We start from the raw sequence: 16,943 nt of genomic DNA on the forward strand, positions 1-16,943 counted from the left end.
AAATTCCATTTCTAGGAGTTACATCTAAAAAAATTAGCATTTAAGATAGATGCATAAAAATGAGACTCAGAGACATGGACAAGAGTATGGGGGTTATGGGGGGGGAGGAGAGGGAGGGATTTAGGGGAGGGGAGGGGCACAAAAAAAAGGTGACTACATTAAAAAAAAAGATAGATGCTCACAAAATTTAACAGGATTAATTATCAAAACATATTTTATAATGAAAAGACAGAAATAAAGCAAATATCCAATAATAAAGTAACAGTGATATTAATTGATAAGTCCACATAATAGAATTCTATTCAGCCATCAAATACTTGTTATATGGAAAATATTCATGATATATTCAGTGATAAAAGCAAAGCTTAAAATGGTATAATGATATGATCTTGTTTTTGTTTAAAATTATCTATGTATCTTCCTATCAATCAATCATCTACCTACCTACTGATCTACTTATCTATCTGAAAAAGGCTGAAAGAATAATTATCTTGATGTTAATGTTAGTTACCATTGATTGGTATATATGTTTGTATATAGTATTATTGTATATTACTGCCTATTAGTTTTCCTTTAAAAATAGAAAGTATAACTTTTGTAATAAAAATTTACAGTCGACCCTTGAACAATGTGGGGGTTAGGAGCACTGACTCCTCCACATACACAGTTGAAAATCCATGTTTAACTTTTGACTTCCCCAGAACTTAAGATTTTCCTCATTATTCAAGAGGGGATTGGGTCTAGGCCCCCTTGCATATATCAGACTCTGCAGATGCTCAGATATTCTATAAAAATGGTGTAGACTGTGCATACACTTAGCCCTCTGCCTATGCAGACTCTCAACGGCTGATAGAAAACAGTACAGGTATTTATTGAAAAAAATCCATGTCTAAACGACCCTGTGCACTTCAATCCCATGTTGTTCAAGGGTTATGTGTAAATGTTATTTTAAGGTAAAAGTATGTATGTATTTTCTCCTTGTGTAAGGTATAACAAGAGTTTATAAGATGAGTCTTATAAATCAATTAGAAAATGAACAACACAGTAGAAAAATGGGCCATAGATGATTCCCAGAATGAAAAACTAGAAATGGTCAAGAACCAAGAAAAGTTCAACCTTACTAGTAATTTAAAAAATAAAATTAAAATATTTTTCTCTAACCAGATAAGATAAAGATTTCTTAAAAATAGAGCATTAATTCTCTCTGACAGCAAACTGTTAGTTCTGTGAGATCTCTTGTACAACACAGAGATGAAACCCCTACTATTTCTAGAGAATATGACAATACATAATAAGAGCCTTAACATTGTGCATGGCTTTTGGCCAACATTCTCTTTCTCAGAATTTCCACAAAGAAATAATTATGGTCATGTTCAAAGAAGGATGCTCATTACAATACTGTTTATAATAGTGAAATTAGAAAAACTCAAATGTTAAACAATAAAAGATTAACTAAGTTATGGTATAGCCAAAAAATGGAATATTATTCAGAAATCAAATTGGACTTTTCAAAGAGTATTTCATGACATGAAAGAGATCCATAATATACTGCAAAGTGAAAAGATGTTCTTTTCCTGCTCCATCACAATACCAGAAAGACGATGGGTTTTGGGGAGGCAATGTGATATATTCTTGAACTCTTGCCATGCTTGATATTTGACCACTTAAGATGACTTGGTATCCTACTGATGCCTTTCTGACACTTGTTAACAATGGCACTGTGAGTGTCTCTCTCTCTCTTGTCTCTCATTTTAAATTTATACAATGATTTTACAGTGGAAAAAGTCTTTATTTAAAAAAAACACTACTGGTAAATAGTGGGTCCATGTTCTTTAAATACAGAACCTTGGGGTGACCACTAAGGAAACAACAGTGATCTTAACATAACTTGTAAACACATTAGGAAGTCACAAAAAGATCAACATGCCATCTACTTGACTTTCTGATTAAATTGAGAATGCTGTAATACAGGGGTCCCCAAACTTTTTACACAGGGGGCCAGTTCACTGTCCCTCAGACTGTTGGAGGGCCGGACTATAAAAAAACTATGAACAAATCCCTATGCACACTACACATATCTTATTTTAAAGTAAAAAAAACAAAATGGGAACGAATACAATATTTAAAATAGAGAACAAGTAAATTTAAATCAACAAACTGACCAGTATTTCAATGGGAACTATGCTCCTCTCACTGACCACCAATGAAAGAGGTGCCCCTTCCGGGTGTGCGGCGGGGGGGGGGGGGGGGGGGGCGGATAAATGGCCTCAGGGGGCCGCATGCGGCACGTGGGCCGTAGTTTGGGGACCCCTGCTGTAATATGATTTCTTGCTACTCAACAGAAAGACTGGATAATTATCATATAAGGAGTAGAGTGTGTGCTCTAAAACCACATACATATTACAGATAGCCTCCATACACAGGCGGAGGTTCAGCTGTTCCCTAAGGACCTGAAGTGTCACCGTATGGTGGTTGAGAGCTCAACCACTTTTAGTCAGAAACTAGCTCTGTTGCTCCAGGTGCTTGGGCCAGTTACACGGTCTCTCGGTGCTTGTTTGCTCACCTAACATGTGGGCATAATGCTAGTACCAATGACACAGGGATGCTGCACGGTTTAAATGACCATATTGAGGATCCTTAGACAATACATGGTAAGTATTCAGTAAATGCTAGAATCAATGGGTAGAATGATCTTTGTTATAACTATTATGATAATGTGTGTCGCACTTATTTTAGATGTAAATTAGTTTAAATATTTAATAAAGTTGAATGGTTAAATACTATTTTCTTGCTTGCTTGCCCGCTTCCTTGCTATATTATATAATATATTACTTATATTTCTATGATTTCACCCTTTGGTTTCTTGGCTATCAGAGCCTAAAAAAACCACACAAACTAAGAAAGTGTGAGGCTGTAGAAGCCATGAGAAAGAGACAGGAGAGTCAGGGCACTCACTCAGCATGGAGAGGGAAGCAGAGACTAGCTCAGAGTGGCAGAGGATAGAACTCAGGCTATAGAAACCTGGCTCTGAGGGCCAACGTGACGCCCGCAGCACAAACCACGTGGATGGTGACTACTGACCCGCTTCTCTGTGGGGTAGCTTTTCCGATTGGCCTGCCTTCCATGTCTTTCTTTTATAATCAAACTCTCTCAGCTGATGAAACCTGAAGACGTCTTTGAAGTTTGCAGAACATCTGTGGCACACATATGTGAACCATTTAAAATATGCCATGGATATCCACATGAAAGTTCTAGACTTGCAGGTGGCCCTCTCCAATTTCTTTGCTTTGTTGGCCTCCTGGCTTTCTGTTTTGGACTTATGCAGCAACCTTAGTCTTCATCTGGCCCTTTGGATGACGCTATCAATTTGAACGTAAAATCAGGACTTCCATGTAAAGCACCTCTCTGCTTAGGTCTTAATCTTAACTTTCTACTTCCTTATTTACAAATCAGAACTATGGATAATCACGTCCTTACTGTGTTGTAGTGTATAGAATCTGCTCTGGCCTAAAAAAGGAGGAAGATTAGACAGGCGGGCAATGATAAGAGTTTGAGTCCTGGGCAGTCAAATCGAAGGAGAAGGAATGTGAGCAGGAGGATTTTAGAAAGTAATACTGGTAGAATATTGGGGTGAAAGAGAGGCAAAGTCTCGGGTAATTTCTATGTTCTTGTCTTAGTTGCCTGGAGGACTATGAATAAGAAATGGGAGATTTTCCAGCAAAGACAACAAGTTGTTGCAGGAAGGTGGATTTGGAGATTTCAGGTGGAGACTGGTGGCAGATGTTTGAAACTCTGCTTTCAAATACTCTTTCTCCATTGGCTAACTACCCATTAGCTTGAATTAAAGCAGGTATAGTGTAAATTGCTATTTTATCTTCCCTGTTTATTTACTTTTCAGGAGAATTTGGGTTCATGTTCATATCATTCATGTTGGTCTTAAAGATGTATTGTGTGGAGTTCTACTGAGAAGTCTAGTGTACCAGAATTCTGAGTTCCAGAGTAATTTGTAAAGGAATCATAAAATGTAAAAAGATAGGTTATCATGCAGAAAGTTGCTAAGCAGCACTATAGTAATTCTACTGCCTATTAAATTGGTTTCTAAGGAAAAAAAATCAGAAAGCACAAAAATATCCATCAGGTCTGAAATAACTCAAAGCCATGAGAGCATCTTGTGAACTCTCATAAACTATGGTTTACAAGATTTAATAGATTGTGGCAATAAAATTAATGAATGACAAATTTGCAATATGTGGCTTCAAAAGTAAACGCAGAAGAAAATAACACTTTGCAAAAGGTATACAATCTCAGTCCACAATGTTAATTAGAAAGTTATTTCAGCCAGAGTGCTTATTTTATATGTAAGATAAAAGAAAAAAATAGAATAACTGAAGAGGGGCAGAAAGTCCTAGAAAGAAGAAGAAATAAGTATTAAAGCAAAGGAGAAGATACCAATAAAAGTTTCAAAGAGAAAGAAAAATTCATAAAGCACAAAAAGTATTTGTTTTTCAGAAAAAAAATTTAGGAACAAAATCAGCAGATTATATTCATGACAAGTACAAATAAAGGAAAAAGCTCTCTAGAAGAACCACAATGACAGGAAAGAAAAGTAGGCCCTGGCCGGTTGGCTCAGCGGTAGAGCGTCAGCCTAGCGTGCGGAGGACCCGGGTTCGATTCCCGGCCAGGGCACACAGGAGAGGCGCCCATTTGCTTCTCCACCCCTCCGCCGCGCTTTCCTCTCTGTCTCTCTCTTCCCCTCCCGCAGCCAAGGCTCCATTGGAGCAAAGATGGCCCGGGCGCTGGGGATGGCTCTGTGGCCTCTGCCCCAGGCGCTAGAGTGGCTCTGGTCGCAGCATGGCGACGCCCCGGAGGGGCAGAGCATCGCCCCCTGGTGGGCAGAGCATCGCCCCTGGTGGGCGTGCCGGGTGGATCCCGGTCGGGCGCATGCGGGAGTCTGTCTGACTGTCTCTCCCTGTTTCCAGCTTCAGAAAAATGAAAAAAAAAAAAAAAAAAAAAAAAGTATAATGACAGTAAGAATAACGCTTTGTGGACTTGTCATTTCATTCCTTAGAAAACCCCTATCAATAAGCTAAACCGCAACTCGTGTCGATTACAGACAAATATAAATGTATGCATTAAATGCAGAAAAGAAATTCAATAAAAAAGCATCCATCTTTAGGTGGGGAGACAATGAATGGTTTTTCCTTCTTTTCAGTTTACTGAGCTTGACATAAATGTCTGACATGAAGCTACACTACTCTCCTAAGGGACAGGAATTAAACTCTATTAAAAACAGAGCTCTGTATCACATTTCATATTAAAATTTAATACCGCAGAGTCTTACTCTGCGGCCAACTAATTCAGAAACTGAACAGGTGACATTCTTCCCTGTACAATATGTAATACAAACTTTTCCCATAAGGAAGAGAAGTGATCTCTGGTTATCTAACATGTTCCCTTCAATAGTTCAGCCTACGATCTGAGTTCTACACTCTTTGTTCTTCCCGAGAAACAAACAATATGCTACTCGTGTCTACAACATTCTTTGCTAGCTGGGTCTCGTCGGCCTCTGGCATGGGCTCCCACAGAGTCTGAGAGGCAGCGGCAGTGTTTTATGGGGACTCCTGGGGCCTCAGACACTCACAGCACCATCGGCCCGCTCGCACATGCGCTCCAGAATGCGGTGAATGCTGGTGAAGCTGGGTCTGTCTGCGGGCAGCTTGCTCCAACACAGGCGCATCAGATTGTACAGCTCCAGGGGGCAGTTCTCCGGGCAGGAGAGGATGTTACCATCGCGCACGTAGTAGATGACCTCCTCGTGGGCCATGCCGTAGTAAGGCTGCAGGCCGTAGGAGAAGATCTCCCAGAGGACCACCCCATAGGCCCACACGTCCGACTCGGTGGTGTAGCGGTTGAAGAAGATGGACTCAGGCGGCATCCAGCGGATGGGAATGGCATCATTCTCGTTCGCCTTGTAGTAGTCCGCCGAGTAGATGTTCCTCGACAGGCCAAAATCGGCGATTTTCACCACCATGTTCTCCCCCACCAGGCAGTTTCTGGTGGCTAAATCCCGGTGGACAAACTTGCGCTCGGAGAGGTAAGCCATGCCCGCTGCGACCTGCCTGGCTATGCAGAGCTGCTCGGCACAGGAGAGGGGCGGGGGGCCCGGGCTGGAGACCTGGGCTCTCATGGACAAGTCACTGTGACTGAGGCCGCACACGGTGTGAGGGGACATGCTGCGCAGGAACTCGTTGAGGTCGCCATAGGCCATGTATTCGAAGAGCAGGCACATGGGTTTTCCCACAGCACACACGCCTGGAACCACATAACATCTTTTGTTAGGTTGGGTTTCTAACGGGCACATTGGAAAATGCACTCTAAAAGTGAATGGCCAGATTGGAAAATATGGGGCCCTTTTTTTAAACACTTAAAATAATGTGTTATTAAGTTTTTAGAGAGAGGAAAGGAGAGAGAAACATCAATTTGTTCTATTTATTTATGCATTCATTGGTTGATTCTTGTATGTGCCCTGACAAGGGATTGAACCCACAATCTTGGCATGTTGGGGTGACACTCTAACCAACTGAGCTACTGGGCCAGGGCTGGAGTCCTGGCTATTTGTTGACAGCATCATAGTCAAATACTGACCCTATCTCTTTGTTTAAACAGCTGTTTACTTTTTAAGATGCAGCATACCTACCACTCCTCCTGTCTTAACTCCTGTCCCTTCCAGTATCAGATTTTCCTTACATCATCCTTGAACACAGTACTATCCTATGACATAATCACTCATTTATTTGAAGCCCCCTGCTACATTTTAGCATTTTGAAAATAGAGATTATGTCTTTTTTTTTTAACTTCTGCAAACCGACCACATGTCTGGTAGAGCAAGTACTCAGTGTTTGATGAATGAATTTATGAATGGATGCTTGCTTTGAGTATGTAACATAATTTTTCTGCATTTCTGCTACTTCTCTGAAGACAGATAATAAGGAAGAGGTCGTATGAAATTTGGAAAGAATAACAAAAATAATCTAAGATCTTAGATGAAGTTTTCATGTTGCTGCAGCAAAACATTTTGAAATTTAGGTTTTACAATGTTCATTCTGGAAAGCAAAATGTCTTACTTAGTGACTCTCCTTAATATAGAGAGTCTTATTTAGTGTCAAGAGGACATTTGCAAATCCTAAAACCTTGCTACATTTGAGAAGTAAACTGGGCAACTTGGAATATAAGATCATTTAGGCACAGTTTTACATCACACTACAATCATTATATAAAAATAGATGATTAAATCTGGTTCTTTTCAGACACTAATTAGAAGTCTCTGTTCAAAAATGAAGAAATAAAGAATACTATTACCTTGGTATATTTATTTCAGAGTTAGTTTTTAATTCCAAGATCTTTAGCAAACAGTATATTTATATGTACTAGAGAGAAAATTAAAGAAGTGACAACATAGTACTCAGGGAAACTAAAAAAACAACAACAGTTTTTTGAACTGAGGTGATGTAGTGAAATGTTCCACTCCTTGATATATTAATAGATTATTTTCTAGGGAAAGGGACGGAGACATTTCTCTGACTAAAGAGTAAAGAAAAATCATAAATGAAGTATGAAGGGGGGACAGAAAGCCTCTGTTTTCTGATACAATAAAGTCCTTCACTTATATGTTCATACCTAAGAGTTTCACAATGTTAGGGTTGTCAAACTCTGCCATGAGGGCCGCCTCCCTCTGAAAGTCAGCTTGCATGTCTGCTGACGCTTCTTCTTTGAGCATCTTCACCGCCACCATTGTGAACGGCTCATAGGGGAGCAAGCCCGGAGCCCTAAGAGATACATTTAGTTAGAAAGAAATCGAAGGTTAGAGATATTATGCAGGGACTTGGCCGCTTGGCTCAGTGGTAGAGTGTCGGCCGAGCATGTGGAAGTCCCAGGTTTGATTCCTGGTCAGGGTACGCAGGATAAGTGACCATCTGCTTCTCCACTCCTCCCCCTCCTTCTTCACTTTCTCTCTCTCTCTCTCTCTCTCTTTTCCCCTCCCACATCCATGGCTCAGATGGTTCAAGCAAGTTGGTCCCGGGCCCTGAGGATGGCTCCATGGCTTCACCTCAGGCGCTAAAATAGCTCATTTGCAGAGCAACGGACCATTGGCCCCAGATGGGCAGAACATTGCCTTGTAAGGGGCTTGCCAGGTAGATCCCAGTCAGGGCACATGCAGGAGTCTGTCTCTCTGCCTTCCTGCCTATCACTTAATAAAAAAGAAGAAGAAAGGAATATTATGCACAGGCATATTATATCTATCCATATTCTTATACATCCTCCCATTTACAAAGTCTTTCCCAGAGCCCCAGAGTCAAAAGAAAGATCCCAGTAGTAGATCGTACTCAAAATTTCTTGACTTCAATTAATAAAAATCACTGGGGCTATTTTCAACATAGGTTAACTTTGAGAAGTGCACTGTTTATAAATTATAGGAATTTGAAGGTGCGCAGACGCAATGGGATTAGCGTTACCATCCTAGTCCCTTAATTTCTGGCCAGAATCTAAATTCCTGGAAGGCAGGGACCATGATTTATTCATCTTTATATCCCCAAAGCACCTAAAATGATACCTTGCATATTTTTGGTTTTTAATAAGCATTTATATGAGATTTTAAAAATCATGTAAGCTTTATACTAGGACCACCTTGAGTGGACATAAAGTTATGTTCTGCCCAAGAGCATGAGGCCAAAGTGATAACTGGTGTCCCCATTCTCTGGCCTAGTGGTTCTGTGGGGCTGCACCCATGCAATGAGGGTGTTTTATTCTACTTCACACAAAGGGCTGGCATTGGGCCTAATACAAAGTTATTTCTTGAGCTCATTGTTTTCTGAAATTTTGGCATTATTTTTTCCATTTCTGTTTTGCTATTCTATGAACATCTATTTAGTATCTACACACATCTATGCCCTGAGTTCTTAAGTCAAAGAACTAGTTCAAAGTAAACTTTAAATGAAGTTGAGAATATAGCAATAGAAAATGGAAGAGAAGAAAAATTGAGAATTATTTACTAAGAGTAATGAAAGAAATTGTAATTAAAAATATATGTCAAAATTCTTTTCTAAAAAGTAAAGATGATTAAATTTTGCCGATCGCTTGTACTTTGAACACAAAACAAATGAAGATTCTCCCTATTTACACAACCCTCTTTTCCAGCAAAGAGGGAAACAATTTAGATTCAAAGTATAGTACTCAATGCAAGTAAGGTTAATGACATGAAGAATGAACTCATTTGATAATAACTATTATCCATACTGTATAGACATCAAGGTAATGATTTGGCAACTTTTCAGACACAACATATTTCAGTGGAGAGATTTTTTGCATGGGTAACTTTACCTTGCTTGAAAGACCCTTCCAAATGCTCCTTCTCCGATATCCCTCACATATTCAATATTATTCCTTGGATACTCCAGGCTGAGCAATTTGGGATTCAGAAGGAGTGGCATCCTCTGGTACATGGGGTTGGGATGAAGTCTGTCTAGCAGGAGCTCAGAAGGAAGAGTAGTGAGGGTTACTGCTGCTGATTCTCTGCAGGTTAAGACAGGTAAGGTCACTAATGAGCTCAGGATCAGGTGAGATCTTTGTACTCAGACTTAGGTTTTAAAGAGATGCAGCATTTAGTAGGGAACAAAAGAAATTATGCTAATACAGACAAAGATCGTTCAGTTTCAGAGCAATGAAGTCTTTTGTTCGGTCTGGTGTCAAAAGTCACATTTTCTCAGGAACTCTGTCCCTATTTAATGTAGCAGGGGCAATGGAGATGAGGGGGGAGATGGAGAACAGGAATAGCCCTGTTCTGCCAAATTATTGGTTAGCTTCTATCTGCTGTGAAAAATTAACCTGAGGACATATGACCCTATGCAAAGAGTTATTGATATTTGTAAAGATCATGGTGGGGGTGCTTAATATTCTAGCAATGTAATGATGTCATACAGAGACTGGAAGTTATGCATTCTGCCTCCCATCCCCCATTCCAACGTTAAATATGTAGGTTTTTAAAACATTACTACGTGTGGTTAGCTTATACTGGAATCTCACCTTTTCTTATTTTTCCATTGTTTTCGTCTTCGGCAGCAATAAAGAGTAGTTATGGTCAGAAGTGCAAATACTGCAAAGCTGGACATGATGGAGATTATGACAGTCATGGAATACGTAGGCGAGACAGAGAAGGAGGAGGTGGAGGAGGAAGGCAGATTTGGAATGTCCACGCTCGGCTTTGAGGACGTCATTGGTGGGAATGCTGAAAGTAAACAATAATTCTTTTCATTCGACCTTAAACATTTAAGGTGCGATTTTTGTAGTCAAGAAATCAGGAAACTAAATTTAATTTTAAAAATATGTTTTCACATGTCAGATTCTCCCTGGTTATACATCCATGAAGTTCAATTGTAAGAATCCAGTGAGGCCCAGATGTAAGTCAGTCTAGTTAATAGAATCATGGAATTTTAAAGATGAGGCTTAGAGAGAAAAAAACTTTTTTCACAACAAATGCAGATCCCAAGCCAGTGCTCTTCATGCTGCAGCATATCGATTATGATCTGACAACAGTTGTGGACATTAAGCTATTCAATAAAATATTTTTATAAAATTATACTTGAAGTCAGGATGTCTAAAGCTGAGCTTTTATACTGTTGATTTGCAAACAGAATAAAATTATTCTTGGAAGAAGATGAAAGTGAAATATTGAGACACAAATGAGCAGAATTTGCTCACCTAAAAATTGACTCCTATCAAACACCCACTAAAAAGGTCATGCGACATTAAAACAAGGTAAAATCCGCATGACTGCTGGAAACCAAAAGATGTCATATTCATGTCACTCTGTAGAGTGCAAAGTCCATTATATATCTATAAAACAACTGTATTAATTATATTTTAAATCCTTTTAATTGATTGAGTAAAGACAAAAAACATGGGTACAGAGAATTTTAATAAAAGAATCATCAAGAATGTTTTAATAGTCAGCCTGGCATGTGGAAGTCCCGGATTCGATTCCCGGTCAGGGCACAGAGGAGAAGCGACCATCTGCTTTTCCACCCTACCCCTTTCCCTTCTCTCTCTATCTCTCTCTTCTCCTCCCACAGCCATGGCTCAGTTGGAGCAAGTTGGCCCTGGGCACTGAGGATGGCTCCATGGCCTAGCCTCAGGTGCTAAAAATAGCTTGGTTGCCGAGCAACAGAGCAATGGCCCCAGATGGGCAGAGCATTGCCTAGTAGGGGGCTTGCCAGGTGGATCCTGGTTGGGGCATGTGTGGGAGTCTGTCACTCTGCCTTCCCACTTCTCACTTAAGGAAAAAAATGAAAGAAATATTTGTGGAACAGTGACAGCCATGAGCTTTTGTCAGGCCACCAAGATAAACAATAAAATTCAAAAGCAGAAATTATGCAGATCTATTATTTGACCAAAATGCAATTAAAATAGATTAAATAAAATCCAATAGGAGAGTTAAAGAAAGAAAATAAATTAAGTATCTTTTCTGTCAAAGAGTAAAAAGTAGCCAGTTACAGATTAGAAAATAACTTTCTGATAGTTTGCTTGGAATTTGGCCAAAACTGTGCTGAATGATAAACTCAGAGCATTATTTCTTTCCATTAGATTAAAAATAAATAAATAAAAGAACTAAATATTTATTGAGGACATTGGAAAGGAAACAAAAATGATCACTAGCAAAGGAAAATAAGTGATAAAGTAACAGCCATGTACAAGCAGAAATTAATAAGTTAGAATACACATAACACAAATGATAGAATTAAAAAATAAGTCGATAGTTGGCACTCTAAATATCAAGTAGCCTAATCAGTGGAATTTTAATTTTTAAAACATAGGAAAGGCACAAACATACAAATTAGGAGTGATAAAGGAATATCACAATAGTCTCAAAAGGTCAATAAAAATAAAATAATATATAATTATGCAATTATATTTTAAAGATGTTAAGGAAAAGAGTATTAAGTTTGAAGAATTAGAAAATCTGAACATAGCTATGACTAGGAAATTTAAAACTCACTTTAGAATTAGGGATACATTATGTCAGTCTTGGAAGAGATAACATTTTCATATTTCATAATATGTCCCCAAAAGAGAAAAATCTGTCAAATTATCTTAGATAGTTATAATACTAATATTACAACCTAACAACATTAACACCAAAGAAAAGCACATTCATAGATTATTAAACATAAATTTAAAAGATCCTAAATGAAATCTTAGCAATGTACTGCAATATAGTAAGAGAATAATGATTTAATATAAGGAAATAGATTAATATAAAACATTACAAAATAAAAAAGAAATTTTATTGCAGTAAATGACTAAAGCCACTTGAAATAAAAATGTAAAAGGGGAGATTACAAGGGGTGCCCATGTAGGACTTCTTGGCCTAGGAGTGGACACAGTGATTATGTCCTGAGTACCCATAGTTAAGCAAGTCATTTTGAAGCCTATGGAGACCAAGTTTGGTCATCACTGTGACTGAAGTGGGCACCTGGAACTGAAAAACATCAATACAGCATAAACCATCTGTTCAGGACCAATGATGGCGTTTCTCATCAAGCATCACAGCAATGGTGGACTTAACAGATTTCCCAGGTTCCTCTATGATTGATGTTGAAAGCCAATCTGATTTTCCTTGGACTGAGACATCTGAAGGTTTTATTTCTAATTAATCCAAGATGGATGGGAAGGGGGGGGGCGGCTAAATTGGAGAGTGAAACCTGCTGCTAATAATAAAGTAGGAGCAATCATTAAAAGACAGGAAGAAGTGACTATTTTTATATCTGGATTTTACAGAGTAGTCCATACCATATTTAACATTTGAGGGAATGTAATGTAACTCATAAAATTTGTATTGCAATCTCATCAGTAAATAAAATGGTAATATTTCTCAAAAGTATTTAAAAAATAGAATTTAGTGGTATATTAAAAGAATACTCTATACCTGACCTGTGGTGGCGCAGTACATACAGTGTTGACCTAGAACGCTGAGGTAGCCAGTTCAATACCCAGGCTTGCCTGGTCAAAACATGTACAAGAAACAACTACAAGTTGATGCTTCCTGCCCCTCTCCCCTTTCTCTCTCCTCTCTCTAAAAATCAATAAATAAAATCTTTTTAAAAAATCCTTGATAATTCAGTAAGATTATTTTTAAAATGCAGTAATTGGCATAGTTTAAATAATATTTTTGCTTTATGGATTTAATTCTTATTTTCAAGATAGTTTTGTTTTGTTTGCTCATGAGTATTGTTTCTGATCTACTTGCTCTGCTCTTCCTTAGAGTGACATTAGTTATGTCTTTGGATTCAAATGATCAGTTGGGGTCTCCCATTTTTTTCCTTTTAAACTTTCTCTTCTCATCATGATTTTATCTCTTTATCCTTTTCTTCTGAACATAAAGGGAGTTTTACTCATCCATTCATACATTAATGTATTCACCAAATTAAAATTGACTGTTAGTTTGCAAAAATACTATGGTACACATGACAAGTGTATGTTAAACTATTTGACTGGGAAACAATCAGTAAAAAGGTAATTACATAAAAAGTGTTACAAGAATGGTAAGAACAGGATGCTTGAGAACATCTGAGGATAGCCCAGCTCCAACTTTAGGCACAATGGATAAGTTTTCCAGCTAAGTAACTGAGCTAAATATAAAAGGTGAATAGGCAATATCAGTTGAAGGTATTTGTGTGTGTATGGAGGTGGGGAGGTAGTTTTCTATGAAGAAGGAATAACATGTTATCAGGGTCCTTTCTAAAAGTATATCTGAAAGTTTTATTGTTGAGTTGGGGAGTGTCTATAGGTAAGGCTACAGATACAAGGTCCAGGTCATAAATAGCCTTATATATCATACCAAGTTAAATAATTTGGATTTTGCCCTGTAGTAAGTGGAGAGAATCATTGGAAGGTTTGGAATACTAGAGTGGCATGATCAGCTCTTTGCTTTAGAAAGATGACCCAGCTGCAGCCTGACTTCCATGGTATTAATATTCTCATCATGGCTTATTTCAAACTACCAGTATGAAGTCCTGAACGTAGATTTGGAAAAAGATGTCCGGTTAAACATCATTATTTAGATTCTACCATACAGATAATAAGCATAAAGAAGAAATGTATGCTTCTATCTAGACAGAAAAAAACAAATAACTTATAGAAAAAAGTAACAAGATGCAGGCAACTCATTTCTAAAACTAGAAGCTAGAAAAGAGTGCAATCACACTTCTAGAATACTGAGAGAAAAGAAAAGTCATTCAAGAATTATGTATCTAGCTAATACAGCTTTCAACTATCCAGGTAAAAGAAAGCTCTTCTGAAGATATGTAAGGATTCAGAGACTGTCACCCAAATCCATCTGAGGAAATGCATAAAGTATGTGCATTTCCAGAAAAATCAGAAATTCAAGAATAGTGAAATGCCTACTAAGTAAATAGTATAAAGAGTACAAAGGCACTAAATGCTTAAGAAGACATTTCACTTCAGCAAAAGAAGTTATAAAATGAAACTCCTAAAATTCTAGTGTTCAAGCTCGAAGGAATTAATGCAGAAGATAAACAAATGATTTTTACAAACATCTTCCAACATCCTTCGAAGTGAACTGGCAATATCCTTTAGAGTTTACTCAGGAATCAAGAACCTCTTCAAGAAATATTTGAGGGCTTTACACACTCCTATATAATATGAGACACCAACTAATATAGCTACCTTCTTTGCTTAACTGTTGACCTACCTCATGAGTTTAAGCCAATTTCTTTAATAATAATTGCATTTAACTCAGGGATCAAGCTTTTAGACATTCCCCATCACATGTTCAGATGAAATGATCATTTGGAGTTCATTTTCTTACATGTACAAAAGAGTTCATAAAACTTCTTTGAGGAGTAATATTAAATTTTACATTAAATGTTATATAGATATGTTTTTTAATTTTTAAATTGAATGTATTGGGGCAATATTAGTTATATAGATTTCATGTGTAAAATTCTATAACATATCACCTCCTGTATATTGCATTGGTTTTTACCACCCAAAGTCAAATCTCCTTTCGTTACTATGATACATATTTCACCCCCTCTACCTCTTAGGAACTCCTCCAACCCCCTTTTTCTCTGGTAACCATTATTCAGTTATCTGTGTGTATGAGTTTTTGTTTGTCTTGTTTGTTCACTTGTAAAACTGTATTTGTTTAAGGATAGAAAATGAATTATAATCAGTGTAGCATGCAGAAGTATGCATTCTTTTTGCATGTCTTATTCCTGTCTAATCTAGGATTAAAGGTCAGCATCTTCCACACAGTAAACCCTCAGTGAACTGCTTGAATGGATGAATGAATAAACAATGGAAGGATAATATAGACCACAGTCAACAATTAATAGTCTAATCAAAGCAAACTTTGACTGCTTATATGACAAAGAATGGAAACATTTCTTTTTCATTCCTTCAATTTGGGTATAACAATTTGACAGGTTTTCAGAATAATAGGTGTTTGTTTGGTTAGTTGATTGGTTGGTTTTCCATTACTGCTCTTGTTTACAAACTCTCAGACATCCATTTGTGATTAGTAGCATTCTTTCTTTTAACACTTTTAAGTCTTAGTCCATTAAGTAAGCTGATAAAATCAACTCGGACACTTAGCCAAGTGATTAGGTTTGGAATATGTATCACAAACAGTGAATATGATTTAAGCCTTAGAATACTCAAATCAGAGGAAGAAACTGACATGAAAAATTTCTCATACCATTGTGAAGATATCTATATTCTTGTAGGTTAAAGTACTGTTTCATACAAATTTATTTGTAGGACATCTCTTTTCAAGTAAACTTCTTGAATTCTTTCCCAGAAATTTGGAGACAGTCATTTTTAAATCATTTGATTTGTCTCTGGAAACTTTTTATTGGAAATTAGCTGTCTTTAAAACAAACACACACACCTATTTTCTAAAAGAAGGATCTGTAATCACAAATGAAAATTGTGAATTGGCTCAATGAAGAAAAAGATACTTGTTGTCACTCTAAATAGTGATACAAAAACCATGAATACAAAGTCAAAAGGTGACATTTTCAATTTGGCTGATTTTATAGCCGTATAAGAGATCAAGCTGTAAAGGGATATAGCCATACAAGGGGTCTCTTTGAGGTGACCATAGGGTGCTGTCCATAGCCTAATTAGAGGCTCTAAGCTGAGATCTCCAATCATGTTCCTTCATGTTCTACCCTGGGTGACCAGAGACCAGCCTTTAAGAGATGCTGTACGTTCTGTTCTGGACATTATCAAGTATGAGTGTAAATACGCATGCACGAATCCATTTACATACACATAGGATTTCAAGGGCACAAATAAAATTACTTACTTGTTAGGTTTTCTTTTATAAAATCTGAGGGGGAAAGGATAAAAATTTGTTTTGAGTGAGCATCCAGATATCTCATACATTCTGTGAGAGACTGCTAAGAACAGCAAGTTCCCTTTCAGCTCTTTAATATGCAACTGGAAAACATTCTTCGCATTCAAACGTGAAAGGATCACGTCTTTGAAATTAAACCAGCTGTTAGAGGTCCTTACAGAGTTCATTAAAGCAACATGCAGGGTTTCAGCTCTGTTTTGTGAGGTCAGCATTTTCAAACATGTGGCTTATTCTTGCATGCTTCAAAATCTGCTTCATTGGCTAAGAAAGAGGACTTGGTTCCTTCATTCCATTCCTCCAACAAAGCAGGAGTAGTTTCTTAGCCATATCTTTGCACATTCCAGAAAACATCACAAGCTCTCATAAGACCCCTCATGAAATAAGGTAAGCTCTCAAGCAGCAGTTACAAGTGCTCTTCCATTTCTTTTAAAACAAATGAAGTAAGTCCTTATGCTAACCTGTGCATTTGGGATAGCAGTAGGATTCGGTTATTAGGGAATCTCAAAAA

The 16,943-nt window shown here is 37.7% G+C and overlaps 1 protein-coding gene across 8 annotated transcripts in view; it reads right to left on the reverse strand.

Moving 5' to 3' along the window:
* Positions 1–5,144: 5,144 nt before the first annotated feature.
* Positions 5,145–16,943, reverse strand: part of MUSK (muscle associated receptor tyrosine kinase) — an 86,302-nt gene continuing 74,503 nt past the window's right edge. For 4 of the 8 annotated variants that reach the window (XM_066256535.1, XM_066256538.1, XM_066256537.1 and 1 more), the window contains 5 exons: positions 16,385–16,408; positions 10,081–10,282; positions 9,379–9,570; positions 7,678–7,826; positions 5,145–6,312 (listed from right to left, as the gene is read on the reverse strand). In XM_066256535.1, coding sequence (XP_066112632.1) covers positions 5,630–6,312; positions 7,678–7,826; positions 9,379–9,570; positions 10,081–10,282; positions 16,385–16,408 — 1,250 coding nt within the window. In that variant the 3' untranslated portion in view covers positions 5,145–5,629. The remainder of the gene's footprint in view (positions 6,313–7,677; positions 7,827–9,378; positions 9,571–10,080; positions 10,283–16,384; positions 16,409–16,943) is intronic. The other 4 variants (XM_066256541.1, XM_066256539.1, XM_066256542.1 and 1 more) reach the window with 1 other exon arrangement.

This window comes from Saccopteryx bilineata, chromosome 2 (assembly GCF_036850765.1).
Source record: "Saccopteryx bilineata isolate mSacBil1 chromosome 2, mSacBil1_pri_phased_curated, whole genome shotgun sequence".
Classification (NCBI taxonomy): domain Eukaryota; kingdom Metazoa; phylum Chordata; class Mammalia; order Chiroptera; family Emballonuridae; genus Saccopteryx; species Saccopteryx bilineata.